We start from the raw sequence: 17,229 nt of genomic DNA, 5'->3' as shown, positions 1-17,229 counted from the left end.
ACACAATGATTTAAGTAGCGACACAATGATGTTAGGTAGCGACACATTGATTTGAGCTAGCGACAAAATGATGTGAGGTAATGACATAATAAATTGAGGTAGCGACACAATGATGTGAGGTAGCGACACAATGATTTTAGGTAGCGACACAACGATATTATGTAACGAAACAATGATGTCATGCAGTGAAACAATGATGATAGGTTGCACCACAATGATGTGAGGTAGCGAGACAATGATGTAAAGTAGCGACACAATCATGTGAGGTAGCAACACAATGATGTAAAGTAGCGACACAATGATATGAGGTATCGAACCAATGATGTGAGTTAGCGATAAAATGATGTTAAGCAGTTGTAAATAAACTACTGTTTTTGTACTTTAGCGCCCATGCAACATATTTTTTTCCCCAGCCTTCGACTGGCACCAGCGTGAAAGAATCGGCTGACGTTTTCATAGCGACCTCGAAAACGATGACGCCAAATTTCCTTGCACCAACAATTTTGTAGGTGTACTGTGTCCCTATTTGTTGAGTTGATCTAGTCAAACAATAATATACATATGTATAAAATTATTGCCTCTTCATTTATTACATAAGTGTAGTGGGTATGTCAATTGAATAGTTACATTTATGTAGTGGCCATGTCAATTGAAAACTTACATATGTGTCGAAGGGTGACAGGACAAATGATCTCAGGACAAATGATCTCAGACAAAATATCTCAGACAAAATATCATACAGCAAATATTTAAAAGTATATTTGATGGTTTGAGTTGATCTGAACATTTTTTTTATTGACTGTCATATGTTTTTGTTTACTGTGTTTAATATTGTTTATAGTACTATGTAGTAATTAGCTGCATACCCGTGTTCCGCCACGGTAAATCTTTTTTAAATGTACCAACTTGGGAACAGAACAAAACAAACAAAAACACAACACAAACACAAACACAAACAAAGCACAACTACAAAAACAACCACAACACAACCACAACACAACCACAACCACAATCATAACACAACCACAACCACAACACAACCACAACACAACCACAACACAACACAACCACAACAAAACCACAACACAACCACATTACAACCACAACACAACCACAACACAACCATAACATTAGAATCACCACCGAACAACACGCTTTCCTAGGCGTACGCGCCCAAAGAGAGCCTTTCCAGCATAAAAAACAAACAAAACACAACCACAACACAACCACAACACAACCACAACACAACACAACACAACCACAACACAACCACAACACAACCACAACACAACCACAACACAACCACAACACAACCACAACACAACCACAACAAGAGCCTTTCCAGCCTTCACTATACTATAATTCTAAAATGTCACCATCTGTTAACAAAAAAATAAGGATTTTGAGAGATCATAGACTAAATTAGAAAATAATATAAATAATCTTAACATTTTTCTATTTTACTTATGAACCTTAACATATAATAACCAATGCGGTAGTAATAAAAAAAATTAACTTAAATTATTGAGAGTGAGTTGAATATTAAAAACACGTTTTCCCAGGCTTCCGCGCCCAGAGAGAGCCTTTCCAGCATTCTCTAAAAGTCTTATTTCACCATCTGTTTTAATAGCACCGAAAAACAAAAACAAAAAATAGTTATGTTTGTGTTGATGATGCAATAAAATAATAGTTTTACTTTACGAACCTGAAGACCCATTCACATTTTTTGAAAAATATTTCACGTATTGCTACCATTACTTTATTTGTTTTATTCATCATCATTCAATATACCTTTTAGGCTAAAGAACAGAGTTTGTTTTAAAATATTTATTTCTCAAATCAAATGCTATTACAAAGATCAAGTTTAATAAATCTTTTGTTTCTTTGTTAAGTTTAACAAATTCATTTTATTCACAATTATTATGCGTAAAAAGTAAACAAAACCATTGACAGTTAATAGAAAAAATGTGCATATCAACTAAAATCTTTAAATACACTTTTAAAATTTTGCTGTGAGATATTTTGTCTGAGGTATTTTGTATGAGATCATTTGTCCGTGATATCATTTGTCCTCATATATTTAGTCCTGGTATCTTTTGTTCGTGAGATCATTTGTCCTTGAAATAAATTGTCCTGAGATGATTTGTCCTGAGATTATTTATCCATGAGATATTTTGTCTGAGATATTTTGTCTGAGATCATTTGTCCTGATATCATTTGTCATGGAACCGTTTCGAAGGCATTTTCTTTTAAATACGTATATATGCGTAGAGGGCATGTCAATTGAATACTTACATATGTGTAGTGGGCATGTCAATTAAATAATTACATATGTGTAGTGGGCATGTCAATTAAATACTTACATATGTGTAGTAGGTATCTGTATCGAATGAACTTGAAGCCTTCGTAAAACTTGATGTATATTCAACTGTTCCCCATCAAACCAAGGACTGGTCAGATCAATCTAAATAAAGGTTAGTTGGGTTATCTTCCGCATTTTGTTCCATTATTTTCTGTGTACTTAAACGTAAGGTGAATAATTAATTTTCTAAAAGAATGTTGAAATCTGCAATCTTTATAATAATCTTTAATAATAATCTTTATAATAATCTTTAACAATCATTAAAGAACAAAACTTAAGGCAGTCGGCGTTAGCACCTACGTGCAACAAGATGTAACTTTCAATAGACATTGCCACATTGGATGCTATTTTTGTTAGATGAACCACAGGAGCCACATGTGTGTTTATGAGTGGATATGTATATGATTGTGTGAGCGTGTGTGAGTTTGTGTGTGAGTGTGTATGTGTATGTGTATGAGTGTAGGTGTTTGAGTGTATGTGTGAGTACGTTTGTGTGATTGTGTATTTAAATTTATATTTATGAGAGTGTGTGTGAGAGAGAGTTTGTGCTTATGAATGTATGAGAGAGTGTTCGAGAATGTATGAGAGTGCGTGTTTGAGAGTTTGTGCGAGAGTGAAGGTGAGAGTATGTGTGTATGAGTGTTGTATGAGTGCGAGTGTATGTGAGTGTATGTGTGAGTGCGTATAGGTTTCTGTGTATGAGCGTCTTTGTATACATGTGTGTGAGTTTATATATGAATGTGTTTGAGTTTGAGGTATAAGTCTGTGTGAGTTTTGTGTGTGAGAGTGCGTGTTTGAGTGTATGCGTAAGTGTGTATAAGTGTATGTGTATGCTTGAATGTATTTATAATCAATAAAGACCTCATTTCATTATCACAACCGTATTAAAGCACCCAAAATCTGCTCATGATCTTCAAATTCGGACTTCCGCGTACTGGCCGGTCAATGTCCGAGGTCAGGAACCTTTTCATATATATATATATATATATATATATATATATATATATATATATATATATATATATATATATATATATATATATATATATATATATATATATATATATATATATATATATATATATAATTGAGCTTTCGATTTGCACCCCCTCCCCCTCAAACTTTCGATTTGCACCCCCCCCCCCCCTCACGGGATAGCCTATAGCGCAAAATCGACCCCTGCCCGGGCGCCAACGGACGCGCCTGATTCAATTAAAGTAAACAACTATAAAAACCCTAGCTTGTCCGCAAACCGAAAGATACATGTAAATATAGGGACATTTAGAAGTGGCTTCTAAACAGTAGTGTTATTGACTAAAAATAATTATTAGTAAACAGTACGTTCTGTGTATCAAATAAAGGCAGTATTTAAAATATCCGTGTTTTACCTACTATATTGCACTTTATCAACCCATGCTAATTATATTACTCCAACAATAATTTTTTCTTGGTCGTCCGCAGATTTTGCATTAACATATTTTTTTATTAGCATGAGTTAAATTTATTTATAAATTACTTCCCCTGGCATAACTATTAAAAGATTTTAATTAATTATTTAATTGCTTTTATTAAAATGTATACACTTTTTCTAGTAATCTAAGCGAAAATATTATTTGACACTGATCCGTTTAATTTTTTTAGCAAGTGCGTGTATTTAAAATTTTCTTCACGTTCTTTTCTTTCACGTTATGCGAAAAAGTTAAACCTGTAGCAACTATAAAATAAATTTAAGTTGTTAAACGAACCGTACTCTATCAATTTAATAAGACTAAGCGATGCTATGTTAAAAAAAAATGGTGCGATGTTGACTTTTATAGCTCCAAAATGAAAAATAAAATAAATCACAATCTCGAAAAATACCAATACTGCAATACAACCATTTTTGCCAGAGCTGCATTAGTAAACAGATACATCATTCCAAAAATAATTTTCGTAGCGACGAACTCTACAATACCCAACTCATTTAGTAAAAAAACAAACAAGCTCATTAGAGAGTTCATTTTCAAAAATACGATTAGAAACATCAGCCACAAAACCTTAATACAAAATAAATTAAATGGAGGTATAGGGCTACACGACATTCAAACTAAAATAAACACCTTCCGATTAAAACACCTGGATAGAATAAGGATAGAACCACATTATCATCCATTAGCACAATACTACATTGGGTTAAACATAAAGAGCATTTTAAAATTAAACATCATAACACCACACTATGGGGGAAATGACATAGGCAGCTTTTATAAAGAAACGCTAGCAACATTCCAAGGAAACAAAAGCATTATTGGGGAAGACACAAAAAAAATATACGACATCCTAATCAAACAACAAGCGACACCCTTATACACGAGAATTAGTTGGGCCAGGGAACACAATATAATAGACATTAAAGATACATTTAGAAACCTACATAATGAACGCATTACACCAAAAGAAAGGGAAATAGCATACAGACTGATTTTTAACACAACTCCAGTTTCACGAAATACAAAGTCAAATCAAAATGTTAAAATAACATGTCAAACGTGTAAACAAAATATACAAGAAACTGAGAAACACATTTATTTAGATTGTATATTAGTACAGAAAACAAAGCAAACACTTGCGAAAATATTAAACACCACCAATCAAACAGCCACAACAAATAAAGCAATCACACTTAATTTAATTAACACGACTAGACAAAGAACAGAAGACGAAAACAGACTAGTAGCAATGGCTATTTATAGATCGACTATATGGCAAATAGGAATAAAGTAAGATATTTTTTCACAAAATACACGGACATCGAGTTAAAAGAAATATTTCAAGCAAAGCTAAGACATAGACTGGGAACTCTCACTTAACTGAGAAAAAAAAAGAAATATACAGGAAAGAAATAAATAAAGTATTAATTTTAATTTAGACAGTCTCAAGCCAAACATCACTCGATCAGCCCCCAAGTAAATTAACATTAGAACAGTCTTCTGTTTCCCGGGTTTTAAAATGCACAACCTGAATGGTAGAAAGAGATACCCACCTCAACCCCCCTTCCCCAGCACACACACACACACTTCCCCCCCCCCCCCCCCACTCAACCGGACTGGCGGACATTTCAAGGTAGCGTGCCCTCATTGCCAAGGGTCAATTTTATGTCATGGAAAGTTTTGGAATGATAGATCAGTACGTGATTACAGAGACCCTTCGCCCACAGTCGTTTCTATTTCTGTCCATGGGTGGCTACAGTGTAAACTTTTAACTCCGCAGCACACTAAACTAAGCAGTGAAGAGAAACCTAGTTTGCACACCTTATTTTAATCTAGTTCTTATGCCATTTTATTTTTTCCCTTTGATTATTATATATGCAATTGATGTTCATTGTTCATGTCTTTGATGCTATGTAAAATCTATCAAATATATTATTATTACTGATTTAAATGTTTAAAACAATTGAATTAATTTAAAAAAAAAATCTACCCCCTCCTCTCTCCCCCTCTATCCACTTTACCCCCAGACATGATAACCCCACAATCCCTTTAACTGTTCCAACGACCCCACCACCCACCGCAACATCAATATCCAGAACTTATTTAAAGTTCTAAATCTTGTCTCTTTCCCCTCATCTTTCACACTGCAACCTTTTGAAAACTTAATGCGACCACTACAACACCCTTTCAACTAGTCAACTTAAGTTGTTTCCCTACCTAGAAAATGCTTCACTGTCCCATTGACCCTCTCTGAAAAATTTCCTTTCCTCTCCCCACCCAGACTTCTGACACTTTCATTTGACCTTCACCCCTTTTACTGTCATCCTTTGCAATTTTTTTTATAATCAAATACATGACATCATGTAAATATTCATTATGTACATTTGCAAAACCTTTCGTTTTCATTTGGTGTTCAAAATGATGTTAAAAGATTTGATGTTGATGTACTTGTTTTAATTGCAAATAAAAGTATTTAAAAAAAAAAAAAAAAAAAAAAAAAAAAAAAAAAAAAAAAAAACTTGTGCAATTGTATTTAGACATTTACGCTGCCAGTCATGAAAAGTTTCTGTGTTCTTAACATTTTCTGTTTAAATTTGTATCATTGTTAAAGAACACAATGCTTCTAATATGAACATTAAAAAAATATATATATAGCTCCAAAATCTATACCGATGACTGGCTGACACACTACCAACAGCCATATATTATAGATATCTTTATTAAACTTGTGTTTATAATATTTGTTTGAGGCAGCAATGACCTGCTTTTATAAATTACCATTTAATAATATCACTTACTTCAACATCTTTTGTGGACAGTGTAAATAAATATACTAAAACTTCCTGGCTCTCTACTTTAGTTTCTACGTCATTCGGTACAACGAAGTAAAACTTGGTTCCTAAAGACGAGCTGATAGCTGTCAAATTAGAGAAGTCAAGGTAGAAGTCATATATTTTCAAACAGCGTAGTATATACACATTTTCTGTTAGCGAATACACTAAACTGTGATATATATATATATATATATATATATATATAGAGAGAGAGAGAGAGAGAGAGAGAGAGAGAGAGAGAGAGAGAGAGAGAGAGAGAGAGAGAGAGAGAGAGAGAAAGAGAGAAAGAGAGAGAGAGAGAAAGAGAGAGAGAGAGAGAGGGGGGGGGATATATATTCATGGTTTTACTTACGCTAATACGAAGTATAGAAGTAGGATTGTAAGTGCAAAAAATTGAAATCAATTTTCACAAATCTTGATGTTTAACCCTTTACCCCTCCACTCCGCCTCCCTCCCCCCCCCCTTCCACCCCACCCCTGAGTCGGAAAAACATAGTTTCTGTGTAGTTCTGTATCAACTTTTGAACGATTTTTGGTAATCGGTTTTTAATAGCCAATAACTTGATAACTGTTTCAGCGAGGTAGTAGAAATTTCATGCATAAGATCTTGTTCTCTGGGTTCTATCAAATTTTGAGTTATTTCCTGTGACCGGAAGTAGTACTTTATGCTAATTTGATTTCTTCAAAAACCATTAATGATTTAATAATAATCTAGTATCCGTTAAGGTCGAAAACTTATGAGCAGAATTTTGAACACTTTTACGAAACCGATAAATTTCAAAATTTCATTAATTTCAAGACTTGAAGACAAAGTATAGTGACATAAAAGGCTACTTCATTAGATGCTTATTTACCTTTTTTTTTAAATTAATCAAGATTTTCTTTATATAATACACATTTTCAGCACAATTATACACATATTATTTGATCTTCATTTGGTGCGTGATTATTTTTTCCACGCGATTCTTTCCTATTTAAAAATATAATTTTAAAAAATTGAGTTTTTCCGGCACAGTGAGGTGTGAAAGGTCGAGATTTGTTAAAAACTTGATTTTGATTTTTGCAAGATTACAAAAATTTGTCTTACTTTGTATACAAGAAAGTAACTAGAGCGTAAGCCAACTTCACTTACGTGGTATGACCCTAGGTCAAGAAAAGGATTAATTTTCCGGGTCTTTTTTCTAAATTTAGCTCTGTTTTAGACATTTAAAATGTACTAGGGCAAAAAAACAACTGATGTACAACGTTAAGTATATAAATGAATTCATTCCGTTAAGAAAAAAACATAAATCGCTATTAAATTCACTACATTAACTATTCACGACAAAGAATATACCATAAAGTACATATTACAAAGTACACTTTTTCAGTACACACCACTAGAGACACAAATAAGTGTGTCTATTTTTATGTCTATAATAGTAAACAATTCAAAATTAACACTTATCAAAATGCTAGTAAACATGCTGTAATAAGAATGCTGGAGATTATAACAAAAGCAGTTGTAATAATAACAGTTGTAATATTGGAAGTTGTAAAAGTAACAATCTTAACAGTGGTGGTTGTAACAATGGCAGCTGTAATAATGGTAGTTGTAGCAATAGAATTCGCTACAGTAAGAGATGTAACAGTAGCAACAGTTACAGTGGTAGTTCTAATAATATCATTTATAAAACTGGTAGACAGTTGTAACAGAGGTAATGTAACTATGGTAGCTGTTAGAGTAGCCGTTTTAACAGTGGTAGTAGTAAAAATTATAGCTGTTAAATGGCAGCAGTGGAAGCTGTAACAATAGCGGTTATAGCATTATTGTAATAGATTGAGATAATTGTGAGGTCAAGGGAACTCACTCTTCTGTATTAGTATTATATTTATATTGTTATCTTGAGTGATGTCCCTTGTGTATTGTACTTCCTTCCTCTTTCCATCATGGCTGTAAATAAAGACTGTTAACAACCAATGTGGCTCCTCGTCAGTGTTTACCAATCTATCTCAATTATCAGGTTTAACAAAGGTTTTGTGACAATAGCATTGGTAAGAATGATCGTTTTAACAGTAGAAGCTGTTACTGTAGCAGTTGTTGCCATGATACTTGCAACAGACGATTAGCGTTTTAAAAGTATTTGTACAAAACAGGACTAGTTAGTAGTTTGGGTTTTTTTTTTTTGGTTTTTTTTTTTAAATGTTTTTTTTAACGCTCAAAACTAAATTTTAAAAAAATTAACCGTCCAAGTTTTCTTACCTTTAGATTTCTGTATACAACAGTTCAAAGATACAAAGACTTTCAACAGAAACAGCAGAAAGCTTGCTATTGAAAAGAGAAATACGTGGGAATATTACATGACAATATAAAATAGCATTTGTCTAACATATGCCCACTCCTTGTCGACGATGGACTGTTCCCTATAGATATTAAATTTATGATCATAGTTTGGAGTTATGGTTTAGTTCAGTTAATAAATGTAAGAGTTTAGGACGCGACACTAATAACCCCTTAATGCCTGAATTATGTTCCAAGCGTATAAAAATTATTTGTGCTTATTTTATCTCAACATACTGACACTGAATGTGAGGTATGTAGTCGTTTTTAAATTTGGACTTATTTTTTATGCTAATTACGGTATGTAGCAAAAACGCGACATCCGGCACTTTCGGACGGACCAAACAGTAAATGTTTTTGAGTCCGGGTCATTTTACTATTTTTACTGACGTGTGTTTCTCTAAATATCCACGCATAAACAATAGAATATCACAAACATACGGACATGCCAGGAGATGTAGACTCACTTGCAAAATTCATGAAAACTATAGTTTATTAGCTCAGGCATAGAGTTACATAACTCTGCTGCACCTGCGCACTGACTAACTCTTATGAATGGGTATTTTGAAGCCTAGCTGTCGTGGTTCTACTACACTACAGAAACACACTACATATGAAAGGACTTCTTTAAATGTGTTGAGCCTTAGTTGTCCCCGGTTACGTCATTTTCGTAAACTCCTATTCAAGGTCAACTATTAAAGACGCATATTTCTCATTTGACCTATATTTGCTATACACACAAAACACGTGAACAAATACTGTCCTAAATGACAGTGTTCAGCCGTTGTATATTCTTCCATGCTCAATGCAGCTGCTGTGGGTACTTAGTGTCACTGCTGTGGGTACTCAGCTGCACCGGTGTGGGTACTCACTGCTATTGTTGATGGTACCCTATGTTTCCGATTTCGGTTCTTCGTGCTACGGATGTTGTGCTCGAATGCTTCTGCTATGGATTACCAATGACAGTGCTGTAGCTACGTATTGCCACTGGTATGGGTACTTAGTGCTAAAACAGTGGGTACTGTGTGTTGAAGCCATGTGTACTGAGAGCTGAAGCTGTGGGTACTCACTGTTGAAGCTGTGGGTACTCACTGTTGAAGCTGTGGGTACTCAGTGTTACTGCAGTTGGTTCTTGATGTCACTGCTGTGGGTACTCAGCCTTGGAGCTGTTGGTTATCGATAACGTTGCAGTGGTTACTCAGCCTTAGCAGAGGGTACTCAGTATCACTGCTGTGAGTGCTTAGTGCACAAACTGTGGTTTCTCAGTGTCACTGATGTTGGTACTCAGTGCTGAAGATATGGGTACTCAATAACACAACTGTCGGTACTAAATGCCAGTATAATGCCACTAATGGGGGAATTCAATAGCACTGCAAAGTGTATTTTTGTTAGTATTCAACCTTACTATATTTATTACGAGGTGTAGGTCTATGATCAGTGTTATTATTGTCAAGGTCAATGTGAAGACCTTTCTTTTGTTGTATGCAGGATAGTAGTCCACCACCTCACTTCCTGATGTCCATTTATTTTTTTTATGTTCTCCTAATATTTTACAATACTATTTCAAAGCTAATTTAGTTATATTGTACCCAGCAACATGATCACATTATTCCAGCATCTCTCTCTCTCTCTCTCTCTCTCTCTCTCTCTCTCTCCATATGCCAATGTCAATGAAACAGATGAACTCTACTACACCTACCACATGGACCTAACGTTCTAAAGTGCACATTTATATATAGGCGAGGACTACATTGTAAAACCTTTGCTTATTTATAATCATACTCGAATGAATGACAGCTTGGCGATGCATCGTATTGTGTTATACCTGCTTGGCACCCAAGAACCATTTATGTCTTATTGCCGGATGTCGCGAAAACGCGACAAACCGTAATCAGCAGATACCTTCCAAAATTATTCTCTTATGTGATTTATACTCTTTATATACATAAAGAGTGAATAATAAAGCTATTAGTATTTTTTGTAGCAAAAACGGATCACCTATTTAGTAATAATAATGAATGTAAGTAGGCTGAAGTTATGAAGTCAAAAAAAATTACTTCACAACGTGACCGTTGGTACCGACACAACGACCGGATGCAGTAGGATAAATGTACCTATGCGGTATGTCGCGAAAACGCGACAGTCGGCGTTAAGGGGATAAACCGTTCTAAAACTATCTGTTAAAGTTGTATTGGCAGTAATGGATACCTTCTGCTTACGTTAGTATCATTTTGTTGCAACATTTTATTGAATATATTTTTATCCTATCATAAAGTAATTAGCCAAAGTTTAATAATTAATAAAACGCTAATTTAGCCTCGTAAATAAATTTCGAGCGCCAATTTACAACTTACTCATTTTTTAAAAGACGCTCTCCTTTCTCAGTTAGAAATAGAATCTAGATCTACCAATTTATGAAAGTTCCACACACATCTCAAAAACTGCAACGCACTATACACCATGTTTGTGCACGGTGCTATTTGGGTCGTTCAAAGTCATGTGGAAGTAAAAACCCGATCTAAGGCAGATTTGCAAAGTTTTGTATCTACCAATATTAACCAGTGCAAGAGTGAATTGTAAAAACAATTCTTAGAATTCTGAATAACAAGCGTTCATATAATAGGTAGGATAAATCTATCTAATCATACTAATTTTTTTTTTTTTTTAAATGTGGCAAGCGATAAAATTATAGCTACATTTTAAAAATTAGAGCCGTTTGGGAATCATCATCTTCTTCTTCTTCTTCGTTCTTAATTGTGAATACGGTGGAGGATTCAGACAACAATCATCGATTACACTCATTTTTACTTTCTCGTATACACGAAGTATAGAGAAAGTCTTGCAATCGTGCAAAAAAAATTGAGATTTTTACAAATCTCGACGTTTTACACCTCACTGATACGGAAAAATATAACTTTGCAATCTGTGTGTGTGTGTAAACACGATAACTTGAGTACCGTTACAGCTAGGTTGATGAAATTTCATATATAAGTAATTTATCTAAATCGTAGATTTTTAGCAACTTTTGAGCGATTTCCGATAACCGAAAGTGGTACTTTTTTTACTATGAATTTTTTAAAAGCCTATAACTTGAGTACTATTTCAGATAGATAAATCAAAATTCACATGTAAGTAAATGATCTAATTCTCTACCATCTTTCAAATTTTGAGTAATTTCCGTTGACCGGAAGTAGTAATTTACGCTATTTCCAATTTCTCAAAAAACGCATGTAAATTTATAGTACTAATAGTATTGCGCACTATTATGCACATCTTTATTTGGCGTTCACTTGGTGTGCAATTATTTTTCCACGAGATTTTATTCTATTTTAAAAAGTTTAAATATTTAAAATGGATTAAAAATCATGTCTGTATTCCGAGTTCCCATCCCCTGTTGTTTTATATAAGAATATTTGAGAAAGTTTAGGGGAAATCACTCCCGGTTTATTATATATTTGTATTGAACATAAGCCGTTGAAAATAATTTTGACGTCATATTACTGTGTGCACTCTCCGGCTTGATATTATTTTCTACTATATGACGTCATACTTCGTTTCCGTCTGACTGTGCATGTTTTTAAATTGCTTGTGTTTTCTCTAGAGCGTTCTTGTCAGATACATAGATACATAGATACACAGATCGATAGATAGATACACAGACAGCGAAACTATTATTACACAGTAATATGACGTCATTGATTCTCGAGTAAATATTGAATAAAAAGGCAATTTTGTCTAATCTAAGTGGTTTGGGTGAAGAGTTTCTTTCATACAATTCTTCGGGTAGGGGCGAAGCCCCACCCCCGCGTAAGAACGTCTGAGCCCCCCCCCCTCCCCAACTCAAAAGAAATTTCTTCATCGATACTCTATAATAAAATTACCGCCTAATAAATGTGTCTAATCTAAAAAGTGGTTTTCTTGCAATTTCTTTAATGCAATTCTTCGGGTAGTGGCTAAGCGCGACACCAGTGTTTCTTTTAGACTTTTTCCTCCCCGGATGGGGGAACTTTTTCTAATCTAAAACGTGTTTAGCGTGCAGTTTTTTTTTCAAGCATCTCTTCCGGTAGGGGCGAAGCCCCGCCCAGATTCTTCCTTTAGTTTGTATGTTCTACAAATGCGACCAGTGTTTCTTTCAGACTTTTTCCTCCTCGGAGAGGGGTGGGGGTACTTGAAATTTTCGGGGGCGGGGGTAGAATTTTCTGGGAGGGGGCGGACACTGGAAAAAGTATATAATTATATTTCGTTGAATGGGACGGTAGACATGTTTTGGAGTGTGTGTGGGGGGGGGGGAGGGGGGGTGAAGCCCCCTCCTCCCAAGTAGAGTTGCCTGAAAGAAACTCTTAATGCGACTTTTGGCATGAAAGAGATTAGGTACATGTTTTAGGGATATGCCTATGACTAAATTTTGAATAAATTAAAGTACCGAGAAAATAGACAGCACTATCAACCTAGCGCCCGTTGTATCCTTCCTCAACGGGCCATTTTTCTCGTTATTATAGATTAATAATGTTAGTTAGTAGCCTAATAGTATATAAGTATAGTAATACGAATTAACTAACAGTATAGAAATAAAGTAGGTCTATTAGTATAGTAGGTGGATCTAGACTATGTATAGTTTTACTAATCTAGCATTGCTACACTAGAGTGTATACTCTATTTAAGTTAATATCAATGAATTGGGTGCCTAGTAATAATAGATACATTAAATAATTTTGACCCATATTTTATATCATAAATGTGTAGCTCGTATAGATAGTTTTAGACTAGTCGTATAGTAAATAGTTAGTCTTAATATTTAGTTAGTAGGGGGGGGGGTATATACAGTGGCGTAGCTAGGATTTTCGAGCCCTTATGCAAAAATTATTATTGGCCCCTAAGTCAATCTGTAAATCGTGTATTTTATACGTCCTAATTGTGTATATATACGGCATTATTATGTAATACCCCGTAACGTAAACTACTATTGATTATATATCACTTTTATGTAAAAACAAACTAACAATTTAACTGTTATACAGTAGCGTCACATGGCAGTGTCCTCACAATTTAGGCGTGATACCATGACAAAACTCGTAAAATTCACTGTCAAAACTATTTTTATTCAGTTAAAAAAGTTAAATATTATGGAGAGGGGGTTACACTCCACCGGAAATGCAAAATTGTTAGACGGGGTGGGGGTGACACACACTAAACGCACCGGGTGATACAGAAACTGGATACGCCACTAACCAAATACAAATTTTTAAAAAGTTTCTCATGATTTTTTTTTGATTTTTTCTTTCTATTTAGAAGACACTAGACTACCCGTTATCTAGTTAGATAACTGTGGCTTCGGGGGGTCATCCATAAATGACATCACGTCTATCAGCACTTATCATCCCAAAATAACCAGACCTCACATTCAAAAAGACGTTTTTTATATTTTAAAAACTCTACTAAACTCTACTTCACCTGCCCAGTGCCCCGCCAACTCTCAGACATGTTTGTATTTTTAAAAAAAAAACGATTCCGGCCAAGCATGGCTCTGACTTCACTATCCCTTCATATGCTGAGAACAGGTGAACTCTACTTCACCTGCCCTGTACCCCGCGAGGTCCTGGATTGTCAACCTTATCATTCACATACAGGCCTTAAGAAAAAAAAATTGGAAACATTGTTGTAAAAAAGAAAATAAATCTTTATACTATTACTAAAGTCATTTTTCTAAACTTTTATAATTAATGTGGTTAATCTACCTATGAATATATCAATAAATTAATTAACGGCTTTAAATTAGTTTTTAATTAACAGTGAGTTTAAGAAAGAACAATATTTACTACCCAAAATTCTATTTTACAGCTCTACACATAATGCAGATTCTGCCCAATAACAAATAAAAAAACAAACAAACAAAAAATGAGTTATCAAACGTTATTATTCAGTCAAAGTTAAGCCATAGTTCTAAAACTTTAAAATTAATGTGGTTAATCTACCTATGAATAAATCAATAAATTAATTAACGTCTTTAAATAAATGTGTGATTAACATTCTGTCTGCAATCAAAAATTGTTCCCTACCTACATACTGTTTTACAGCCCCCCATATAGAGCAGTTTCCTTACAGTACAAAATCAGACAAACAAATAAATACTAAAACATGTAAACAAACTTGAGTTTTAGTAGTATATAGATAGATGATTAATATGTTACTTGAAGTACATTTTAGCTGGTACTGTGGGATACTTAGGATGGCCAAAGTACTGAGCAGTTTGCCTAGTCTTTATATATAAAACAAAGTGGTCAGGTGCCCGATAGGGCACTTCCCGGCGCCGCAGGCGCGTCAAATTTGGCACGATGGTGCCTTCGGGCGATAGAACACGAGGGCTGGTGACGGTTTGCCGAAAAGTCTACGGAGAGGGGGTCAAAACTGACCTCGACTGACCGGCGCCTTATATGGGCTATATTACGAAAAAAAATTTCCTCCGACGACCCCCCTTGAAATTTTGTCAGGTGGTAGGAGAACGCCTTGGGGTGTCACAAAAAACTCGCCATGTCCGGGAAAATTCGTTAAAAGGGTCAAAACTGACCAGTCGTATTTCCCTATATAATCTTTGTATTTTATGGGAAAAACAGAGGGTGATTTCAAAACGGATTTTAGGGCACTTACCGTCTTTACATCTGGCTGATTTTTTGCATGCAGTTAGGTAAATGGCTAGACTTTAAGAAAAAACTGTCGGTTTCACTCAAAGCCCTCGACGCCGGCTAAAAAGTGACCGCGAGTGAAATTCTCTTTATATGAGCTCTATTACGAAACAATTTTTACTCCGACGACCCCCATTGAAATTTTGTGAGATGGTAGAAGAACGCCTTGGGGTGTCACAAAAAAACTCGCCATGTCTGGGAAAATTCGTTAAATGGGTCAAAACTGACCAGTCGTATTTCCCTATATAATCTTTGTATTTTATAGGAAAAACAGAGGGTAATTTGAAAACGGATTTTAGGGCACTTACCTACTTTACATCTGGCTAAGTTTTCGTATACACCTCTATAGATGACTACGCCGTATGGAAAAACTGTTGGTCAGACTTAAAACTCTCTAAGAGGGCTAAAAATGACCGCGAGTGAAATTCTCATTATACGAGATTTGGTCATTTGATCTATGAACAGGGGATGTAACTTTTTAATGTAATAATTTTTATATATTTTGTATACTCTTTTTAAGAAAAAAACAAAAATCATAAAGTATAGCATTGTTTTAAATAAATATTTTGTTATAAATTAAGTTTTGCGTTGTACTGAAATTGTAAAAATTAATTGCGAAAGTAATTTATTATAATATTGATTGATACTATTAAGAAACCCCTTGCAGTTCTAATAACCTTGCGAGTAATAAGTTTGCGAATATTCCATCAATATTTGGGTGACATGAAATTACTCCACTGTATAAATTTAGACCCTAAGCATTTAACAGTTTCAAGAGCCTCAATGACAGTTTTGTGTCTGGAGGATACTCTGGCAGAAACCACGATAACCCAAAACGAGAGCTGCCAGAGGCACCAAAGAAGGGAAACACTGTCTACGTTAATGGGATTGGCATAACAGAGGAGATGATCAGAAAATCTTTTTCACACTATGGAAATATTGTCAACATCAACATGGAGCTAGAGAAACACAATGCTTTTGTGACTTTTGATAAAATGGAGGCAGCAGAACAAGCGATTGCCAATACTGCTGGCAGTATGATAAACAACATACAACTGAGAGTCCAAATGGCCAGAAGACAGCCTTCAATAGAGTCTCTGGTTGAAGGTTCCTCGCAGTCATCCTGGGGTAGCATTGATGCCAGTAGTTCACAAAAAGGTACCAACCACAAAGACACAAGGCAAATGATTAACTATGAGAATGATATGTTTTGAATAATTCCAATCGTGCCCTGCTCAGTATTCATCAGCCTACAGACCTTTGAATGATGACAACTTTTTACTGAAAAATTGAACCTGAAAGACAGTTTTCTCCCTTGATGAAAACAAATTGTAGTTATTATAAATAAACATTTTAAAATTAAAAAAAAAAAAAAGCATTTAAGAGTAGCAGCCAATCACCTATTAATTAATCATTCAATTCCTCAATTTTTTAGAAAACCTAAGCGAAGCTAGGCAGTATGCCTAGTCATTTATATGGGAGGCCTATTATCGTTGGATTATAAGATCAGTCTAGAGGCTTAGGTTGATTGCTTATGTAAAATATCCCCTGTAGAATAAGTTTTT

At 34.7% G+C, this 17,229-nt stretch overlaps 2 protein-coding genes across 2 annotated transcripts; one reads left to right on the top strand and one right to left on the bottom strand.

Annotated features, from left to right (window-relative positions):
• Nucleotides 1–346: 346 nt before the first annotated feature.
• On the bottom strand, nt 347–11,426 carry LOC131947442 (uncharacterized). The gene is made up of 5 exons (XM_059308657.1): nt 11,339–11,426; nt 8,907–8,972; nt 6,630–6,748; nt 2,364–2,464; nt 347–539 (listed from the first exon to the last, which is right to left on the bottom strand). The coding sequence occupies exons 1-5, from the start codon at nt 11,340–11,342 to the stop codon at nt 347–349; spliced, it is 483 nt and encodes a 160-aa protein (XP_059164640.1). The 5' UTR covers nt 11,343–11,426.
• Nucleotides 11,427–16,026: 4,600 nt separating this feature from the next.
• Nucleotides 16,027–17,014, top strand: LOC131947430 (negative elongation factor E-like). Its single transcript, XM_059308647.1, has 2 exons — nt 16,027–16,037; nt 16,434–17,014. The coding sequence occupies exons 1-2, from the start codon at nt 16,027–16,029 to the stop codon at nt 16,876–16,878; spliced, it is 456 nt and encodes a 151-aa protein (XP_059164630.1). The 3' UTR covers nt 16,879–17,014.
• The last annotated feature ends 215 nt before the right edge of the window (nt 17,015–17,229 follow it).

This window comes from Physella acuta, unplaced genomic scaffold, assembly GCF_028476545.2.
Source record: "Physella acuta isolate Inbredline_101_S28 unplaced genomic scaffold, ASM2847654v3 ptg000057l, whole genome shotgun sequence".
Taxonomy (NCBI): domain Eukaryota; kingdom Metazoa; phylum Mollusca; class Gastropoda; family Physidae; genus Physella; species Physella acuta.
The sequence above is the reverse complement of the archived record's forward strand: the minus strand, read 5'-3'. Positions and strand labels throughout refer to the sequence as shown.

Bases quoted from the DNA above. Each gene is read 5' to 3' on its own strand.
- LOC131947442 (XM_059308657.1), bottom strand. The intron at 2,465-6,629 runs GTAAGTGATATT...ACCTTTATTTAG, and splicing joins TGTCCACAAAAGATGTTGAA to ATTGATCTGACCAGTCCTTG. The intron at 540-2,363 runs GTAAGTATTTAA...TTGTTTGACTAG, and splicing joins CAGATACCTACTACACATAT to ATCAACTCAACAAATAGGGA.